Here is a 22,535-nt window from a genome sequence, read left to right as displayed (position 1 = left end):
CAAATAGGATGTTTGTTCTCTAAAGTTCGGGTGTTTGAATGCAGTTGCTCTGGGGAATGTTCCCACTCCAACCCCACCCTCATATCAGAAATGATCATCCTATTTATACAGACATTTGTTCTTGGGTGGAAGAAGAGCAAGTCAAGGGCTCCTAACCTTGCCAAGGGTGGCAGTTGACTTGTTTTCCTTTGACTTTTGCTATTTATGCAGACGTTGGTTTTGTAAGCAAACCAGAGCTTGAGATGAATTCAAGGATGATAATATTAGAGATCAGAAACAAGTGGTCCAATTGCATTTTTCTACTTTTTTTCTGGCTAAAATGAATTATTCCTCATGAAAATTTCTCACATTTATTTATTTATTTCGAGCATTTATATCCCATCCTTCTCACCTCTGAAGAGGGACTCAGGGTGGCTTCCAACAGGCAATCTTACTTAGGCGATCCCTCGTAGCTCAAGGATGATTGTCTTCCAGATGTGGTGTCTTGGCGGTGGATCCATAGGTGGCTGTGGAGCCCTATCATAGAATCATAGAATCAAAGAGTTGGAAGAGACCTCATGGGCCATCCAGTCCAACCCCTTGCCAAGAAGCAGGAATATTGCATTCAAATCACCCCTGACAGATGGCCATCCAGCCTCTGTTTAAAAGCTTCCAAAGAAGGAGCCTCCACCACACTCTGGGGCAGAGAGTTCCACTGCTGAACGGCTCTCACAGTCAGGAAGTTCTTCCTCATGTTCAGATGGAATCTCCTCTCTTGTAGTTTGAAGCCAATGTTCCTTGTCCTAATCTCCCTATTCTTGATCCGCATGTTCTCCCCCTGTGAGGACATCAGTTTCCAGACAGAAGGCGGTCCTGGCGGTCAGGGTTGGCTTGATGTGTCTTCCTCTTGGCATGTATCTCCCTTTCGCCCTCCATTCGTGCCTCTTTGAATTCAGCTGACCTCCAGTTAGAGCACTCAAGGGCCAGGGCTTCCAAGTTCTCAGTGTCTATGCCACAGTTTTTGAGGCTGGCTTTAAGCCCATCTTTAAATCTCTTTTCCTGTTCACCAACATCATTAGATGCCAACATAATATATTAAAAACCACAGTTCACATTAACAATGATTAAAACAATTATTTATTTATTTATGTATTTATTTATTTATTCAAACTTATATGCCGCCACTCCCCTGGGGCTCGGAGTGGCTTACAAGAACAGGCTAAAATCTAACACAATTTAAAAGCAAATTAAAAACAACTTAAAAACAGCAATATCAAAGATCAAAGGCCTGTCGAAACAGATATGTCTTACATGCCCTGCGGAAAGCTGATAGATCCCACAAGGCACGGACTTCAGGTGGCAAAGTATTCCAGAGTGATGGTGCCACTGCTGTAAAGGCTCTGCGTCTGGTTGCTGTTAGACGCAAGGTCTTGACACTGGGAATTTCCAATAGATCTTGGTCCTCAGAACAGAGGGATCTCTGGGATTGGTAGGGGGTGAGGCGCTCCCTCAGGTACATTGGCCCCAGACCATGCAAGGCCTTAAAGGTAATTAAAACAATTATAAACTATTCAAGTTAAAAACAGTTTGCTGGTTCAAAATCATAGTCCAGGTCTATCCATTGTGGTCACTTAAAACATTATCTTCCCATTTATAATAATATAATAATAATAAACTTTATTTATACCCCGCCACCATCTCCCCGATGGGGACTCGGAGCGGCTTACATGGGGCCAAGCCCGGACAACATATTACAGCAAAAACAAAAACAAAACATAAGCAACAAGCAACAGCATCAAATTACATTAACAAAAAAGAGGGGGAAAACATATGAATGCAGTAGCAAAATAACATACAATGACACAATTGCAATGACAATGTACAAATAAAATGTTAAAAACACGAATGAGATAAGAATAGGAGCAAGTTATTTACAGGGAGCACATAAAGAAATGCTTGATCCCACAGCCAGGTTTTGAGTTTTTTTAACAAAAGGTCAGGAGAAAGGGGGCAGACCTAACTTAATTGGGGAGGAAGTTCCACAGCTGAGGAGCCACTACGGAGAAGGCCTTGTCTCTCATCCCCACCAGTCGTGCCTGTGAAGGTGGTGGGACTGAAAGCAGGGCCTCCCCAAATGATCTTAACATCCTTGGTGGTTCGTAAAGGAGATACGTTCAGACAGGTAAACTGGGCCAGAACCACTTAGGACTTTATAAGCTAAAGCCAGTACTTTAAGTTGTGCTCGGTAGCAGATAGGCACCTAGTGGAGCTGTCACAACAGGGGATTATGTGATATATGTTCCAGGTAAGAGTATCATCGGGATTTCTTGGTGGTTAACAATCATGGAATGAATTATCGAAGGCTTTCATGGCTGGAATCACTCAGTTCTTGTTGGTTTTTTCGAGCTATATGGCCATGTTCTAGAGGCATTTCTCCTGACATTTCGCCTGCATCTACGGCAAGCATCCTACCTCTGAGGATGCTTGCCATAGATGCAGGCAAAACGTCAGAAGAAATGCCTCTAGAACATGGCCATATAGCCCGAAAAAACCCACAAGAACTGAATCATGGAATGAAACGAAAAGAAGGCAGAATGAGATGTGACCTGATTGAATCCTTATCAGAGGATCTCTGAAGACATGGTTTCTAGGAAGATCATTGACTGGCATATTCTGTCACTTCTCACCGGAGCACCCACTGAGACAGACTCATTACTGGGAACACTTGCTGTGAGAAATTAAGACATCTAGTAGATCAGATAGTTTCAGTGGTGATGGGTCTGGACAGGAAAGCCATGAAAAGTGACTACAAAATCAAATGACTTTGATTTTCATGTATAGATGTGTACTCAAATAACAAGTGTGTGTTTGTTGATCCAGTTATGTCCAGAATCCAATGAATGTTGGCATTTCCCTGTGATTGTTGATAATGCCAAACCATTTCTGTAAATATCTGAAAACTCAAAAAAATAACACTACGGAGTGTATTAATTTAAATTGAATCAACATCATACAATGATGGTAGCCTGTCAATGAAATTTCAGCGGATTTGCAAAATTTGTTTGGAGTCATCAACTTCAAGATGTCAGTGTCGAAGTTTGCCAAATGTTAGCTATTTGCTATAATACATGTACTTGTATGTATATATTGTTGTGTGTATGCACTGGTGACACTGATGTGTAGATATGGCAGTGAATGTCCTGAAAATGCTGTATATGTATATGTTATAACATGCTATACATATGAACAAGTGGCCCATCATTCTAATTTCATGCACAGCTGCACTATAACCATTGTGGGTTGATGAGGTCGCACTTCATAGATGCATGTCTCACTTGGCTTCATTCATGTTTCCATATGTACGTAGAAACATAGCAAAGCAGACATTCCTAGAGACATTGCAGGACAACCTCATTGAGATGGACATTCTCACCTCCTCCCGACATGATGGTGCTTACAATGATGGGTACGTTGGCGCTTAACGTGGTCTTTCCTCTTCTGCTCGTGCAAACATCTCCTGAACCTTGCATGATACAATAGCGTTTTGTTTTCTGTCTTGCCTAACCTGACCCCATCCTTATTTTTCCTCTTGTTTCACTCATCCTTGAAAAGGGGTTGATCAAAGCAATGAGGTACTTAAGTATCCGGAACACAAATTGTCCTGTACATATTAATGGCAGCCTCGTTAATATGCTGGTTTCATGGCATCCCATTGGCTCCTTCCTGACACCGTGGGGTCATTTCACTAACGCAGAGGCAGCTGTAGTAACCTTTCAGTAGGACTTCATCCAACACTGTGTTTGCACTGAGTTTCTTCTGAGATCAATGTCCTAATCTTACGTTTTCCAGGTTTGTTGTCTGGGCTGTGGGAGGAAATGCCTTTCTCTGTATGTGATATTTTTTTCCTCAGTTGTGATTCTTCTCTTCAACTTCTTTTGCCTTATAATTTATATGTTTTTTACCAAGAAGAAATGGGCAATATTTTGATCTGAGAGGACAGAACTGGGTTTATCTCCAGGATTGTAGGGATTGCAATGCTTTATGCCTCCGAGGGAGAGACACCCTTTTCAAAATAGTAATAACAGATAGATACAACATGAGACCCATTCAGTCTCCAAGAGCTTATTACTTGCCTGCTCTGGGAGCCGTGGTCTTGAATACACATGTGGCATTGGTTCTGCTGAAGCCAAGCTTCTCATTCTGTGCTTTCACATTCTGTGCAGTTCACTCTTGGGTCTCCAAAAATAAAGGCAGGATTGGGAACACAATAAGTAACCAATTCTGGGTTGTTGTAGGTTTTTTCGGGCTATATGGCCATGTTCTAGAGGCATTCTCTCCAGGAGAGAATGCCTCTAGGACATGGCTATATAGCCCGAAAAAACCTACAACAACCCAGTGACTCCGGCCATGAAAGCCTTCGACAATACAGTAACCAACTCTGGCTAAACACCACATTGATTATATTACCCTATAGCAGTGTTTCTTAACCTGGGGGTTGGGATACCGAGGGAGGGGGGTCGCGAGGGCATATCAGAGGGGTCACCAAAGAGAATCAGAAAACAGTTTTTTTCTGTTGTTCATGGGGGTTCTGTGTGGGAACCCCCATGGTGAGGATCAGAATGCTCTTTGCTTGTAGGAGAACTATAAATCCCAGTACGTACAACTCCCAAATGTCAAAGTCTATTTTTCCCCAAACTCCACCAGTGTTCACATTTGGGCATATTGAGTATTCATGCCAAGTTTGGTCCAAATCTATCATTGTTTGAGTCCACAGTGCCCTCTGGATTTAGGTGAACTACAACTCAAAAATTCAAGGTCAATGCCCACCAAACCCTTCCAGTGTTTTCTGATGGTCAAGGGAGTCCTGTGTGCCAAGTTTGGTTCAATTTCATCACTGGTGGAGTTTAGAGTGCTCTTTAGTTGTAGGTGAACTATAAATCCCCGCAACTACAACTCCCAAATGACAAAATCAACCCCCCCCCCCCCAACCCCACCAGTATTCAAATTTGGGCATATTGGGTATTTGTGCCAAAATTTGTCCAGTGAATGAAAATCCATCCTGCATATCGGATATTTACATTACAATTCATAACAGGAGCAAAATTACACTTATGAAGTAGCAACAAAAATAACTTTATGGCTGGGGGTCACCACAACAGAGCCCCCGGTGGCACAGTGGGTTAAACCGCTGTGCTGGCAGGACTGAAGACTGACAGGTTCGAATCCAGGGAGAGGCGGATGAGCTCCCTCTATCAGCTCCAGCTCCTCCCACAAGGGTGATAAAGACATCAAATCATCTGGGCGTCCCCTGGGCAACGTCCTTGCAGACGGCCAATTCTCTCATACCAGAAGCGACTTGCAGTTTCTCAAGTCGGTCTTGATGCGATAAAAAAAAAACCACAACATGAGGACTGTATTAAGGGGTCATGGCATTAGGAAGGTTGAGAAACACTGCCCTATATGCTCACGTATACATGAGGTCAAAATATCCCTAAGTCCTCCATTATAAATCTATGATCAACTGCCACCAGAAGTTGATCATGAAATTGCATTGGAAGATCTAGTGCGGTGGTTGTCAACATGTGGGCCCCCAGATGTTTTGACCTACGGAAATTCCAGCCAGTTTACCAGCTGCTAGGATTTCTGGGAGTTGAAGTCCAAAACATCTAGGGACGCCCAGGTTGATGTCTGGGAGTTGAAGGCCAAAACATCTAGGGATGCCCAGGTTGACAACTTCTGTTCTCGGTATTCCTAGAGAGTTGTTATCTCAAGTTAAAAAAAAATAGCAATTTTAAAATTCACATTTTGTTCCTCTTTCACTGAGGTCTTGCTCGCCTAACCTCTTCAAAAGTGGAAGACTTACTGTCTCTTTAGCATTTTGTGTTGGTTTCAACAGCCGCAGCAGCATTGCTGGAGGCAATCTTGTATACGCTTATCAGAAAATCAATCCCATTGAACCTCTGAGTAGACATGTATAGGATTGCACAGATACCTTTTTACCTAATAGGTGTGTTTCATTTTTCTTTCTCTTTTCATTCCTCGTGCCTTCTTTGAACAAAAACAAATTCTTTTTCTTCCGTGCATGGTTTGCTTGTATGTGTTTGCTTTCTTTCTTTCTTTTTCCAACCAAGGTTTCTCTGTCTAAGATGCTCAGCAGTTGTGTTGGTTGAAGAGTCCGTTACCGATGACCTTTCTCTCTTTCGACAGGCACTTCTTGTTCAAGCCTGGCGGCACCTCTCCCCTCTTTTGTACCACGTCGCCAGGATATCCCTTGACGTCCAGCACTGTGTACTCGCCTCCCCCTAGGCCCCTTCCCAGAAGTACGTTCTCTCGACCAGCCTTTAACCTGAAGAAGCCCTATAAGTACTGTACCTGGAAATGTGCTGCCTTGAGTGCCATTATCATCTCTGTCGCATTGGTGATCCTGCTGGCATATTTCATTGGTAAGCCTTTCTTGCCTTTTAACCTTCAGTACCTCTTGACCTTTTTGAGTTATGGGGCTCCCTAATGCCATTGTTTGTAAGGTTGGGGGGAGGCTGTTCTTGTACCTCTGTTGAATTTCCCGAGGATGAACTTTGCTTTCTATGTTGTGCTGCCCAAAATAAGTCTAATTGTTCTGCCAAACATTTGTTGGACAGATCCATTCCATTTTCAGTGAATGACCAATTAATAACAGCCAATAAATAAGAGTCCAACTATTACTTACTTACTTACTTACTTACTTAGGCGATCCCTCGTTGGATGAGTAAGATGGTCTTCCATTATGCGTTTCCTTGTGGGTTCATAGGTGGCTGTGGAGCCCTATTCTTGATCCGCATCTTCTCCCACAGTGAGGGCATTGGTTTCCAGGTGGAAGGCGGTCCCGGTCGGGGTTGGCTTGACGCGCCTTCCTCCTGGCACGCTTCCCTCTTTCGCCCTCCACTCGTGCCTCCTCGAATTCTGTAGCACTGCTGGTCACAGCTGACCTCCAGCTGGAGCGCTCAAGGGCCAGGGCTTCCCAGTTCTCAGTGTCTATGCCAGAGATTTTAAGGTTGGCTTTGAGGCCATCTTTAAATCTCTTTTCCTGTCCTCCAACATTCTGTTTTCCGTTCTTAAGTTCAGAGTAGAGCAACTGCTTTGGGAGGCGGTGGTCGGGCATCCGGACAACGTGGCCGGCCTAGCGGAGTTGATGGCAGAGGACCATCGCTTCAATGCTGGTGGTCTTTGCTTCTATTAATTATTCTATTAATTAACTATCAATTAACCTTCTAATCACTAAAGGTTGGAAGATATCGTCAAAATATGTACAGTATTGTAGCCTTTTCCCACTGTAAACCATAGTTTGCAAACACGAGCTGACTTCAATATCTTCCTCGTTCTGGCCAAATCCACCACTTACCTTGTTTAACTCAACCATGGTTTAGGACGACTTGTTCATTGATACTATTGCTAGACTCTAACTACCCAGATATCTATAAATACAGTGTTAATACACAAATATCCTATTGCTATAAACTTCAACACAAATTTCCAATTGGTGTTCTGCAGGCATGTAGCCGGGGGAGGGGGGGGCTCGAGGGGCTTCAGCCCCCCCCCCCCCCCGAAATTCTCATGGTGGTTCGCGAAAAGGCCTTACTGGTGCATTATTTAGGCTGTTATGTTTATTCATATCATGATCTGATCACCATACTCAATATATCCCATATGCATGGGGGTATTGGGGTAATGATACAAAAGGTTTGCTAGGCTAGACCCTCTTTCACTCAGACTCAGCCCCCCCCCGAAACTCAGCCCCCCCCGAAACCCCCCTGAGAAAAATCCCCCCCCCCCCCCGAAACGAAATCCTGGCTACGGGCCTGGTGTTCTGTCACCGCTGGGCCTGTATTTGGTTGGCTTTAAATATAGGATGTGTAACCTTTGCCTAGCGGGAAGCCAGGAGTCAAAGAAGAAGTTCTCAGAGGTTTCCATTACAAAAGAATCTTCATATGGCTTGAAAAATACAACAAAGTCTTTTATTAATGAATCAAACAGGTAATCAAACAGGTACTTCAAAGCTTTCTTGATAAAGAATTAGTTTTCTCAATCTTGCCCACAGGGGACAGGCACTATCTCCAATAACTTTCTTTAAAGGAAAATTCCCCTTTTTTAACTTCTCCCAAGGCTGACTAAAATCCAACCCTCATTGGTGTGGGTAACGCTGCCAGGCCGAACTGCTTCTCGAGCGCTGAGAGGACCTACCAGCAAGGCAATGGAAGTTCTCCAGTTGGAGTTCTTTAGATCTTAAGGCTGTCTTCCTGGAAACTCTCAAGGCTGTGGGAAGGCTTCCCTGGAGTTCTTAGGAGACTCTTAAAGCTGTTCTCCCCTGGAAATTCTTTCCCTGGAGATTCTGTTGTAACCCTGGAAATTCTTAAAGGTTGAAGCCTTTGTACAGGGGAAGCAACACACATCCTATACATTGGCTAACCTGGCTGAAACTAAACTCAAAATGGCTCACTTTCCTACCAAAACCCCAAAAGGGGGCGGGACCAGGGAACCTAACTATAATTGACAGGTGGCTTGCCCTATGATTGCAGCCAAAAGAAGCCACCTATCTGCAGAGTCCCTGAAACTTAGGACTACAACAAACATTCAATGCAAAGCAAACAAAATTGGAGCTCCTGGTACAGCTGTACCCGCACAATTGGAGTAATGAGAAAAAGTACCAAACTTACTCATATAATACCCAAGCATGGGAAACAAACACATAGGGACAATTTACAACAGTGTAACAAACATAATGTTCATGTTTTTCAAAATAATTTGTCAGATCTTCTAAAGGCTGTGTGGACAAACTTCAACATATCCAATATTGTCCCATGTGAATTCAAAATGTGATAAACAGTCTTGGGGATAAACAACGTTCCCGGGTGTTTTTACGTCCTTGTTTCAAGAGGAGTATCTCTTCTTCAGATTTCTTTCAAGGTTCCTTCATTCATTCATTTGCAATAATATCTTCTGAGGCTTTATAAACTAAATTTAAAGAGTATTCTCGAAGGCTTTCATAGCCGGAATCACTGGGTTGTTGTAGGTTTTTTCGGGCTATATAGACATGGTCTAGAAGCATTCTCTCCTGACGTTTTGCCTGCATCGATGGCAAGCATCCTCAGAGGTAGTGAGGGCTCACTACCTCTGAGGATGCTTGCCATAGATGCAGGCGAAAAGTCAGGAGAGAATGCCTCTAGACCATGGCCATACAGCCCAAAAAAACCTACAACAACACAGTAAATTTAAAGAGGTCCACGCGACCTTTAGAAGATCTGACAAATTGAAAGATCAGTTGAAAGATCCACACCCAGCCCAACTTACAAAAGCCTTTTGTCTCACCCTGGTCATTCCACAGATATATAAACCCCTTTTTTCCCAGCTCCAGCAGACCTCACCTCTGAGGAAGCTTGCCATAGTTGCAGGCGAAACGTCAGGAGAAATGCCTCTAGAACATGGCCATATAGCCCGAAAAAACCCACAAGAACTGAGAGATCTGACAAATTATTTTGAAAAACATGAATATTATGTTTGTTACACTGTTGTAAATTGTCCCTATGTGTTTGATTCCCACGTTTGTGTATTATATGAGTTAGTTTGATATTTTTCTTATTACTCCAATTGGTATTAGTGCTGAAGTTTATATTAATAGGAAATTTGTGTATTAACAATATTACTAGACTCCCATCACAACTAAAGTTGGTTTGTATCTGTTGTAGTCCAATTACAATCAGATTGACACTGACTTGTAATTAAAAACTTCTGCACTCCTATGTGTGCTTTGAATACTTTGTTGTGTTGTATGCTATTGGTAAGTAAACATGTTTGTGTAACATGCACAGATATCTATAACAACAATTACAAAAACTGTAGATTGCAAATCACAATTTCTATGTTCCCAGTTTTTTCTCCCGGGTTGTTTCCCTTGTTTTGCAATGTCTTCATCAGATGTTATGATGGGAACATAGAAATTGTGATTTGCAATCTACAGTTTTTGTAATTAAGTAAACATGTTTGCCTTATAGGAGAAACGGGAAGAGAATGGGGGGAAACCAAGTGTTAGCTTATGGCAATTATGACAATTAATAATAACATTTTTGTGATTTCTATATTTCAACAAGTAACAATTAATGGTGAATGTCAGGACGTTATTGGGCAGTTGTGTTTGATGCTGGAGTACACTTAAGTGGACAATTTTGTATTGTGTCCTTCCTAAAATTAGTGCTTTCTTTTTTTTGTATACTTGCAAAAAACAACAAAAACAACAAGCAGAATACAGTTGTGTCCAAGGAACACAAGGAGAGGTTGATGGATGGAAAGTTTGCAGGTTTCTTTGACTATGACATGTACATAGTTTTAAAGTGAATCATGAAGAGTAGTTCCATAACACAAAATAATTTGAATATGGCTCATTCTATATTTTATATAGTTAATTAAATCTATTTTCTGGTCTCCTTCATTGGGGGGGGGGGGGGGGGGTTCAAATCCCTCCCATACCTTAGGCGTTGCCTGCCAGTTATGAGTGGGCCAACTTGGTTGCTTCCACTATATCTGCTTTTACTGCAAGTAATGACAATGAATAAATTGTCAAAATTTGCTGGAAGGACTCGTTTAATTTTTGCTTCTCATAGACTTAGCATGGGGATTTGGTTAACCAGTTAAAATTCATGAGTAAACCAGTTTTTTTAGCTGCCCTGGGTGTGACCTATTTTCGAAAGTTATGGTAACTGTAATCCAGAACATCAGAATAAAGAAGCTTATCACTGGTGGGGGCTACAAAAACGCATTTTGAAGTTGCTTTCATTTTTGTTTCCATGCACAGTCTCAGGGAAAGTACATTAAAAACAATACATTCAGAGTTAAACACGTAATTCACGAGCGTAATCCAGGCTGTTCCAGTGGTCATTGCACATTGTTCCAAGTCTATCTATTGCACAAGTTCTCTAAAGTTTTGGTCACAAAGCCACATTTTCACTCTCTTGTTTAAGGTCAGGAGGGAGTGGGCTGATTTAATATTCCTAGGAAGGGAGTTCCATAGCTGAGGGGCCACCACTGAGAAGGCCCTGTCTCTCATCTCCACCTATCGCTCTTGCGAGGGAGGTGGGACCGAGAGTAGGGCCTCCCCAAATGATCTTAAACTCCATGGTGGTTCATAGTAGGAAATATGTTCTGACAAATAAGCTGGGCCAGAACCATTTAGGGCCTTATAGGCTAAAGTCAGCACTTTATTATTATTATTATTTCGCATATTTCTACCCCGCCCTTCTCAACTCCCGAGGGGGGACTCAGGGCGGCTTACAAAAGGCACAATTTGATGCTTACACAATAATACAGACAAACATATATAAATAGCAATTAAAAACAATTATAACAGTTAAAAACAATCAATTATAACTCACAATCAATAAAAAATCAGTCTCATGCTCAACTTTGAATTGTGCTCGGTAGCAGATTGGCAGCAGTGGAGCTAACGTAACAAGGGAGTTGTATGCTCCCTGTACGCCACTCTGGTGAACAATCTGGCTGCCATCCATTGGACCATTTGTAGTTTCTGCACAGTCTTCAAAGGCAGCCCCGCATAGAGTGCGTTGCAGTAGTCTATTCAGGATGTAACCAGAGCGTGGACTACCGTGGCCAAGTCTGACTTCCCAAGATACAGGCACAACTGGCACACAAGTTTTAATTGTGCAAATGCTCCCCTGGTCACCGCTGAAACATGAGGTTCCAGGCTCAGCGATGAGTCCAGAAGAATTCCCAAGCTGCAAACCTGCATCTTGAGGGGGAGTGTAACCCCATCTAACACAGGCTGTAACCCTATACTCTGTACAGCCTTACAACCGACCAGGAGTACCTCTGACTTGTCTGGATCTATAGATAAGATAAAGAGTAAATGGGGGTAAACTGTTGTGCTCTGATTATACGCCGAAGACTCTAAGCACTGATGGGGGAATGTGGTCTCGAACATCATAGTCCGGCTGCCGCTTTTATTATGCTTCCTCCCAAACCATTGCTCCATAAAATGGTAGTGTTATAACATGCCACAAGTTGCCCATAAGGCTTGAAATGAGAACATCTTCCTTGTACTCAGGATATGTGCAATTTGTGACGAACACATATGACCTCTCCGGCTACTATTCTCTTCTGGTAGATTTTTAATTCCAAAGAAAAGTCTCATTCTTTCTCTCCTTTCCTCCTTCACCCCCGGATTAGAACCATGCTTTTGGTCACCTTATTAGTGTGCGCTGTAATGAGATCTGAAATGATTAATCTCCTAAAATTACATCGGTGACTATGCAGTCACCTTTCATCATTTGCCATGTGTTTTCAGCCATGGCGGCCCATTTATCTTGCATTATCTTTATGTGCCAAATAGATATTGCCTTTGCATGTCACGGGAATTTATTTCTAGTTCACATGAAGCTTTGGCATCTCTCAGAAGTAGGCAGGTGCGTTTCATTTTGCCGTGGAAGTTTGAAAGTATGGTCACGCTCACGGACTTTGGCCTTCTTCTTAGGTCTTTTTCAGAAAAGTTTCTATCTTTCATAGTTGCAAGGAGGAGGATCAGAAATATGTCCAGGGTGTTCAGAGCATTGTCCATTCTCCCAGGCAGAAACAGATTTATTCTTGACCACATAGTTGCTGCTGAGAAACTCTGTGAGTTAAAGAAAGAAAAGGTGATACGGCATCTTCATACAGTCACTTTTAGAGGATTTGATTATTCAGTTCCCCCTACACCAAAAATGTAATGTTCATTTGTAGGACTAGCATAACTCAAAAACCACTGGACAAATTGACACCAAATTTGGACACAAAATGCCTATCAGGGCACAAGTGACCATCACTCAAAAACATGATTTTGTCATTTGGGAGTTGTAGTTGCTGGGATTAATAGTTTACTTACAATCAAAGAGCATTCTGAACTCCACCAATTATGGAATTGAACCAAATGTGGCACACAGGACCAACAGAAAACACTAGAAAAATTTGGTGGGTATTGACCTTGAGTTTTGGAGTTGTAGTTCACCTACATCCAGAGAGCACTGTGGACTCAAACAATGATGGATCTGAACCAAACTTGGCACAAATATTCCATATACCCAAATATGAATGCAGATGGAATTTGGGAGAAATAGGCCTTGACATTTGGGAGTTGTAGTTACTCGGATTTATAGTTCACCTACAATCAAAGCGCATTCTGAACCACACCAGTGACAGAATTGGGGCAGACTTCCCGCACAGAACCCCCATGACCAACATAAAATACTTAAGGCCATCCAGTCCAACTTCCTTTATCAGGGCAAGAGAACATAATCAAAGCCCTCCCAACAAAGAATCATCTAGCCATAGATATAGATAGATAGATTCACACAGAGAGAGATATTATATCATAGATTTGAAAGGAACCCCTAAAAAAAGACAATTATACTGTCTCTATCTGTTGTGTGTCTTGGCATTGAATGTTTGCCATATATGTGCACATTGTAATCTGCCCTGAGTTCCCTGCGGGGTGAGAAGGGTGGAATATAAATACTGTAAATAATAAGTAAATAAATTCCCTTCACCAGGGCAAGAATACATAATCAAAGCCCTCCTGACAAAGGGCCATCCCACTATAGATATAGATAAATAGATATGATTCTCTCTCACACACACAAATATATATGACAGATATAGTATCATAGATTTGAAAGGGATCCCTGAAGAAGGACAATTATATGTTGCATGTTCCAGAGTAGGCAAACCAGACACTCTCCACATCAACACTGACAAAGAAACAACAAGAAATACTGTTTACTCACAAGCATAAAGAAATTACATGTATTAGAATCCAACACTTTCTCATTACTTTATTTTCCATATCACCAGACTGGGCCACAGCAATGCATGGCGGGGGTGGCTATTGTGTGTGTGTGTGTGTGTGTGTGTGTGAGTGAGTGTGTAATATTTGTTTGTGGGACACACATAACTCAAAAACCACTGGATGAAATGACAACAAATTTGGCCACAAGACACTTACTAACCCAAGGATTGACCATCACTCAAAAAATCACCAAAAAACAGTGAAAAGAACGTTAAAATCCAAAAAAGGTAGAGAACAACACAGTCCATGCATGCAAATTACTTTCCTGACCCGGCCCCCTCCTGTGGGAGAACAAAGCAAGCATGAGAGGAATCACCAACCATCCTCCCACTTCTGACCAGAGCAGAAGCTAGGAATGGACAGCATAATAGTGGGTCTGGTGAAGAGGGGAGTCTCATCCACCATTAGGGAAGGAAGGAAAGAGGGAGGGATGGAAGGAGAGAAGGAAAGAAGGAGAGAAAGAGGGAGAGAAGGTAAGAAGGAAAGAGATAAGGAAGGACGGAAGCAAAGAGCGAAGGAAGGAAGGAAGGAAGGAAGGAAGGAAGGAAGGAAGGAAGGAAGGAAAGAAAGAGGTAGAGAAGGAAGGAAGGAGGGAAAGAAAAGGGGAGGAGAAGAAAGAAAGGAGAGAAACCAAAAAGGGAAAGGGAAAGGGAGGACAAGGGAAGGAAATAAAGAGGTAGAGAAGGAGGGAAGGAGAGAAGGAAAGAAAAAATGGAAGGAAAGAAGGAGGAAAGGTTGGCCAAAGCAACACATGACAGGTACAGCTAGTAATTTATAATTGTACAATTTCAGATTATTGTTTTAGATTTTGTGAAGTATGTTTAAACTCATTATTACATCTCCTAACAGACGTGAGGGAGCCTATGAACGCGCTATTATTCTGGCTTCACCAGATTGCCAAGGGATCATCACGCAAAAAGTTTTTTAAACCCTGGTCTAGATTGGCCCAAAGACCTTTTTTTCATGCAGTATCAAATAGTTCTTTGTGTATACATGTCATAATAGATTGAGGAGATGTTTAAAAGGACCCTGGCCATTTTGTACTGCTGGCGATCATGAGTAATAATTAATAATTTCTAAAAGAGCTATCCAGAATCAAAATTAATTGGTTCTGCTCACCGTAAACATATTTAATGAGGAACGCTGACATCAGGCTCACTGATCTAATCAGCAGGTAGAAAAAATGCAGATATTTAATTAGATTTAATGAAAAATTGTGTTTAATTTCAAGTATAATCAATTATTAATTAATGTAATGAGTGAGTCTGGCTGGGCTTACTAATTAACTCATTTAAAAATTATGAATAACCTTTTCATTTGTAATTATTTTCTACATCCTGTCAAGCAGAAGATAAAAATTGTATTACCTTTTAAAAATACCTACAACCCCCTACCCCTGCTACAATTTCCTTTGACTGAAGGGAGTTTCAATTGTGGGACTTAGTCTTGATTCCTGATGAATTTTTAAAAACTTGTTTTCTGAACTTTGGAGAACATTGGTAGACGTTTCAAAAAATTGTTGCCCACTTTGTGGCTGATGTTTCGCCCTTGTTTTTATGCTTCTAAGTCAGTTTTGACTATGTATTTAATTTAAATTTTAAATAGGACTGGTAAAATGTATTTCATGATTGCTTGTGTGTGTGTGAGTGTGTGTGTGTAAAATAGAAATCCACATGACCTTTTGGAGATTTTATGATCTTTGGAAAGGCAGGACCTTGCTAGAATTCATAACCTTTTGAAAAACGGTGCCATAACCTCTTGGTAAAAAGCATGACCTGTTAAAGTCACAAACTTTTGGGGAAATGGCATTCACCAGCATTCATGCAAGGCAACTGGGTTTCTCAGTTGTTAAACTGATGTACCTGGGCATGTCTTTGAACTGTTAGGGACAAAGATATGCCAATGCACAAACGCGCACACACATATTCAGCAGAGTTTCAGAAGTGTTTCTTTTAGTTGGCCCAAAACATCTACTCTCTCTTAAAATATATTTGCCTTTAAATCATGTTCTCAAGTGACAAAAATAAGTAGACTTCTTTAAAATTAACATAGTTGGTTTACTCACAAACTTAATGTATTCAGCATACAGGCTTATCAATCTAGTTACAAATAGGATTTGAAGTAGTTTTCTGTGTAGGTAACACAGGCTATCATTCTTAGAATCGATAGTCCAGAGCATCTCTCTATTCTGGGAGTCTAATAGAGTCTCTGTCTAGTCTGAAAGGTCCATGCAGTGTCTAAGTCAGTGGTTCCCAACCTTTGTTTTGACCAGAGACCACTTTGACCAGGGACCACTCTCCAACATTGGTACCAAAAGGGTTACGAATCAGTTTTTGGTCAACTTTAGATTTGGTTTGGTTATTTGGGGTGCTGATTCAGAAAATTGCATTGGATAGACCATATCAGCTCTAGTTTCTGATACAGAACATATGCTATCCAGTAGTTACCATCTGCGCACTCACAAAAAAACCACTATAAGAGGGTTTCACGAGACCTGTTGCTCTCATCACAATGGTGTAGTAACTGTGAGGCCAAAGACCATATTTTAGTTCTTGTGGGCCACTAGTCATCCATGGACCACCGCTTTAAGCATACTGTTCTGACATTGAAGTCTAAACTGTACCTTTTCTAAAATGGAGTCTGAGTCCTAAACAAGCCCAGTTCTGATCACATGGTCTGCAGCCCCTCCCACAACAAAGTTACGGTCAAATTGCATATCAGTACACGCATATACAATACAGTAAGCAATGGTGTAGTAATGGTTAGGCCAAAGACCATATTTTAGTTCTTGTGGGCCACTAGTCATCCATGGACCACCGCTCTAAGCATACTGTTCTTACATTGAAATCTAAACTGTATCGTTTCTAAAATGGAGTCTGAGTCCTAAACAAGCCCAGTTATGATCACATGGTCTGCAGCCCCTCCCATAACAAAGTTACGGTCAAATTGCATACCAATACACATATACAATATAGTAAGCAATGGTGTAGTAATGGTGAGGACAAAGACCATATTTTAGCTCTTGTGGGCCACTAGTCATCCATGGACTACAGGTTAGGAACCACCGTTCTAAGCATACTGTTCCTAAATTGATGTCTAAACTGTACCTTTTCTAAAATGGAGTCTGAGTCCTAAACAAGCCTGGTTCTGATCACATGGTCTGCAGCCCCTCCCACAACAAAGTTACGGTCAAATTGCATACCAATATGTGCATATACAATACAGTAAGCAATGGTGTAGTAATGGTGAGGACAAAGACCATATTTTAGTTCTTGTGGGCCACTAGTCATCCATGGACCACAGGTTGGGAACCACCGCTCTAAGCATACTGTTCCTACATTGATGTCTAAACTGTACCTTTTCTAAAATGGAGTCTGAGTCCTAAACAAGCCCGGTTCTGAGCACATGGTCTGCAGCCCCTCCCACAACAAAGTTACGGTCAAATTGCATACCAATACACACATATACAATACAGTAAGCAATCTGATCTATCCACATAACAAACCATCAGTGGGGCCAAGGCATGATGGATTGGTGCTTGGCTGCTCTTCTGTCCCCCAGAGGCCAGAGCAGTAACAATTGGAACTTATTCCGAGGCTGACATAAAGCACTCTATTGTATTTTCAATTTGTCCCACGAGGAAACATTTATGAACATTTAACTTAATTACAGAGGTGAATGAAATCAAACGGTCAATCATTTTATTTATATCCTGCCTTTTCCCTCAAGGCAGCTTACAGAATAATATGGCTAAAACCAAAACAAAAAAAGTTAAGAATAAAATCATATTAAACTGTCTATAGAATTAAACCACACAAAACATTAATTTGAAAGCTTAGACGAAACAGTACAACACTAAAACAGGAAATCCATTGTACAGAATAATCAGTTCCCAAATGCCTGCTGAAATAAGTCCTCACCCAATGCCAAAAGGATAGCACGGGAGAAGAGAGCAAGCTTAGGCTCCCCAGGAAGGGATTTCCAGAGCGTAGGAACAGCAGCGGAGAAGACTCTCTCCTGGGTTCCCACCAGACGTGCCTGTGGAAATGGTGGGCTTGAAAAAAGTGCTTCTTGGAGTGTGGGCAGGCTTGTATGGGAAGATACAGTCTTTTGGATAACGTGGTCCTCCGGAGAAACAGATCCCTGCTGAAGTAGAAAAACCAAGAACAGGGGGAAAATGCTACCCATAACCTCAGTAAAGGCATCTGGAGAAAAAACACATTTGGTCTTGGACTGTACATTCCCCACCTTTTGTTTTAAGCTGTGTACATACAAACAAATTCTCAACATATCCAAAACAAGTAAAAATTGGGATTTTTTAAAGGGAGGGAAGTTCAGAATAGGAGAGACCTGATGTTTGGGAATAAAGTGGACTCTTGGTATCCACTGGGATTTGATTCTAGGACTCTCTTAGATACCAAAATGGATGAGTCCTCAAATCCTAACAGCGTACTAACATGGCATCTCTCATATAAAATGGCAAAATCAAGGTTTGCTTCTCAGACTTATTCTTTTTGTGACGGCGCGAGTGGCACCACCTATGTATAGAACTGTTAGTTACAAGATTTAAACTGTTGTATCATGCTTAATCCTGCCCCTTTTATCCTGCTTATGTATAGTTATGTATAGTTGTATAGCTGTCAATCAGTACTGTTTGGCTCCACCTCTTCCTGCAGGAGGGGAGTGCTTCCTTTCTTTTCATTCTGCCATCAGAGTTCCTACCATATGGACGTGAGTAAGAGACTTGACTCTAAAAGACCCTGATTTAAATTACCTCTTAGCACCAGTTCTGAGGTTTTTTACCCTTGAGACTTGTGCTTCATGTTCAGACCAACCTGAACGACGTTGGAAGTCTCAAGCGCCTTCAAACCAGTTCTTTTGGCACCAAAGGAAGATCCTGAGTCTTCAAAACATAGGCCATCTGAATTGGGGTTGTGGTTTGCTCCGGCATGCACAGCCATTGAGGAAAGAGGAAACTTGATGAGGCTTCTCAGCTTAAAACACCTTGGACCCAGGACTAATTGAGACTGTAACATATATTTTCCTTCACTCCTCTGAAGTTTCCAGCTCACTGCTTTAAAGGAATAACTCTTTGTGATCAATAAAACTTATTTTGAGTTATTTACAGCGTTTTGGGTTTTTGGGAGTTCCAGTTTCCTATAGGAGGGCAAGAAGCAATCCCCTGGGGGAAAGATGCCACGTCCATCCCTCCTTTATTAAGAATAATAGCCCCCCAGGCACACTTTTTCTTGAATATTTTCAAGCCACTCTTTGGGTCCATAGATACAGAATTTATTATTTATTTATTTACAGTATTTATATACCGCTTTTCTCACCCCAAGGGGGACTCAAAGCGGTTTACACATAGATAATGGCAAAAATTCAATGCCTTACAACTACAATAGTAAAACCAAACTTTAAACATAAATCATACATAAATCATGGAATCCGTGAGTATAGAGGACCAACAGTATATAAGTTGTGAAAGGGAAGACGTGAGGAGTGAATACCAAAGGGCAACTGTTATTTTTGTGCATATGGGCAAGAACACAGGTATATGAGTGATGTGAGTGATTTCTGGACAAGCCAAAGTCATTACGGATGCAGAGCCTTGGGTCTTAGAAAAACACATTTTGTTTACAAGGCAGCAGTTGACAGTACTATGGATCAATAACGCAGGACCTTGAAAACATATCAGTTAGTTCTACTTCCCCCGCCCCTCCTGGCAGCCTCTTTGTTCCCATATTGAACAGAAAAGTCTTGCCACTGTTATGCACCTAATTCTTATCTGAACTTGTGCTGTTGTCAAGTTGTCATGGGGTAATATCCCTCCCTTTGATTTTGGCAGAGCAAAATCAAAGTGTGATCTGGAGGGAAGGAAACCTTTATTTGCCCCAGGTTGTATAATATAAGATCCTGCCCTGTGATAGTTTGCTTTTTTTTTTTTGAAAAATCACTCTCTCAAGGGTTGTTTACCCTTGCATAAGGATTTATGGTTTGTAACACAAGATTTTGTTTGTGTATTTGTTTGAAACCAACTTTGCGCCCTTTGGTGGGAACACGTGTAGCGGGAATTTCATCTTGCTTTGGTGGGAAGACGTCTGATGGGAACTCTGGGATTTCCCCCAAGTTTGGGCCTTTCTGCACTTAGCATATAATGCAGCTCCTACCAGTCACTGTCCTTTTTCTCCCATCTCTTTTGCCTCTGGTGCTCTGATGCACATATTAGCAGGAAATTGGAAAAAATGTGGTTTGAATCCTGTGGTAAATGTAATACTTTCCTGACCTCAGACTGGTTCTACGCATAGCAATCTGATCACTAGTAGTCATGCCAAGATTGGTTCCAAGCTGGATTATAGCATCATTGTAGAATAATAATAATAATAATAATGACAACACTTTATTTGTACCCCGCTACCATCTCCCCAAGGGACTCGGTGCGGCTTACATGAGGCCGAGCCCAAACACAACAATACAAGCAATAATAACAACAATACAAGCAATTAAAAACACATAGACAATAAGATAAACAACATTATCAATAAAACAACACATAATTAAAAACAGTGGGAAGGTCAAATGTTAAGTTAAAATTGGAAATAATGCTGGGACATGAATGGAAGGTGATACTGGTGCTTGTGGAAGGGCATATGAGCAGACTTCAAGAAATGTAAAGTGCTTTGGAGGACAAAGTGCTATGGGATCATTATTCCGGGAAGGTACACTGGAACAGCCACGTCTTCAAGTTCCTCCTGAAGACTGCCAAAGTTGGAGCCTGTCTGATGTCTTTAGGGAGTGAGTTCCAGAGTTGAGGGGCCACCACCAAAAAGGCCCTCTCTCTCGTCCCCACCAATCGCGCCTGCGATGCTGGTGGGATCAAGAGCAGGGCCTCTCCAGATGATTGAAGGGATCATGTGGGTTTGTATACAGAGATGCGGTCACGCAGGTAGGCAGGTCCCAAACTGTTCAGGGCTTTGTAGGCAAGAACCTGTACCTTGAATTGGGTCCGGTAGATGAATGGCAGCCAGTAGAGCTCTTTGAACAGGAGGGATAACCTCTCTCTGTAAGGAGACCCATTTAACAACCTGGCTGCTGCCCATTGGATCATCTGAAACTGAAGTGTCATTTGCCCTCCTTTGAGCAAAACGAAGGAATACTTCAAAGTTTGCTGGAAACTCTAGAGCAGGGGTCCTCAAACTAAGGCCCGGGGGCTGGATACGATCCTTCAAGGTCATTTACTTGGCCCTCGCTCAGGGTCAACCTAAGTCTGAAACAACTTGAAAGCACCCAACAACAACAAGAATCCTATCTCAACAGCCAAAAGCATTAAAATACTAATAAGTTTATATTTGTAAAAATTGTTCTTCATGTTAATTATTGTATTGTTTTTAAGTGTTTTTTGCACAACTAATAAGATATATGCAGTGTGCATAGGAATTCATATTTTTTTCAAATTATAATCTGGCCCTCCAACAGTTTGAGGGACTGTGACCTGGCCCTCTGTTTAAGAAGTTTGAGGCCCCCTGCTCTAAAGTGTATATCGCCGTTTTGGGACAGTTTACCAGCTGTTAGGATTTCTGGAAGTTGAAGGCCAAAACATTTGGAGACCCACAGGTTGAGAACCACTTCCCTTGACTGTTATGAGCACATTGTCTTTGTATTAGCAGAGGCACCTGCCCAACCAGTAAGATGGAGGTGGGATTTTGCCTCTAGTTCTTGCAGGTCATACACAGGCACCCTATTCTGATGTCAGCAGAATTGACTGCAACTGCTAGAAACTCACGCAGATCTCTGTGAGTGGCTGGGAATGGCAGAGATGATGAAATGCTGGTCACCCCAGTGAAGGGATGTACTCCCAATCCATCTGAACAATGTCAAGGAGAGGATCACAGAGATAGGTGCTCCCCCGCCCCCATGGCAAGGATTGTATGCAACACATGTGCTACACAATTCTCACACTCATTGTACAAGCAGTTTTTTCCTCAGTATTTGATTAAACCATCCATCCTAGAGTGAAAGTCATTTTGTAGAAATGTTCCATTTCTATTCACGGTGTTTACCAGAATCTTCATAATCTTCAGCAAACTGCTGAGCGTTTCTTTATCTTCGCCTTCTATTCTGTTTTTTTAAAAATTCAAAAAAAATCTGAAGCAGCTTGGTACCATTCTTTCCCCCTTTTATGTTGTTGAGCTGAATGGGGGGAAGAGAAAAATAGGATCCTGCAGAAACTGCCTAAAGGGTGTGATGTGTAAACACTGAGATTTAGTGGAAGGTCTCTCAAGGCTGACTCACTGTTCTAGAAAAATAGTGGGCAAACAAAAGGGATAAAGGTGCATTAACTCGAGGAAGCTATTACATCCTCCTTGGAATTAGGCAGGCTGTGATTCACCAGCTATTCCCTTCCCAGATATTCACGGCTGTGCTTACAGAGGCAGAAAGAAACAAAGGGCATCCATGTTTTCATTCTGCTCCATGAAAGTGCCACTGGCTTAGTCAAAGAAGGGTAAGGTGGACAATGTGCCCAGCGAAGGGATGATTAATTTAGTCAAAGTTTTAGTCCAAACTTTTAAAGTGCAGTAGAAACTGTGGGACCAATTGCGAGGAGAAGGTTTCAGCACCTGGATAGCTCCTTTGAAGTTCAGGTTAAAATCCACAGTGAATCCAAAACTGCAATCCAACATGCCCTGAGCATGGA

At 41.8% G+C, this 22,535-nt stretch overlaps 1 protein-coding gene across 12 annotated transcripts in view; it reads left to right on the top strand.

The window, feature by feature from the left end:
* Nucleotides 1-22,535, top strand: part of TENM4 (teneurin transmembrane protein 4) — an 892,306-nt gene that overhangs the window by 585,701 nt on the left and 284,070 nt on the right. For 7 of the 12 annotated variants that reach the window (XM_067466479.1, XM_067466482.1, XM_067466480.1 and 4 more), the window contains 2 exons: nucleotides 3,347-3,445; nucleotides 6,187-6,422. In XM_067466479.1, coding sequence (XP_067322580.1) covers nucleotides 3,347-3,445; nucleotides 6,187-6,422 — 335 coding nt within the window. The remainder of the gene's footprint in view (nucleotides 1-3,346; nucleotides 3,446-6,186; nucleotides 6,423-22,535) is intronic. The other 5 variants (XM_067466483.1, XM_067466489.1, XM_067466488.1 and 2 more) reach the window with 1 other exon arrangement.

The sequence above is a fragment of the Anolis sagrei genome, chromosome 3, assembly GCF_037176765.1.
Source record: "Anolis sagrei isolate rAnoSag1 chromosome 3, rAnoSag1.mat, whole genome shotgun sequence".
Taxonomy (NCBI): Eukaryota; Metazoa; Chordata; class Lepidosauria; order Squamata; family Dactyloidae; genus Anolis; species Anolis sagrei.
Note: the sequence above shows the minus strand (reverse complement) of the source record. Positions and strands in the feature narration are given on the sequence as shown.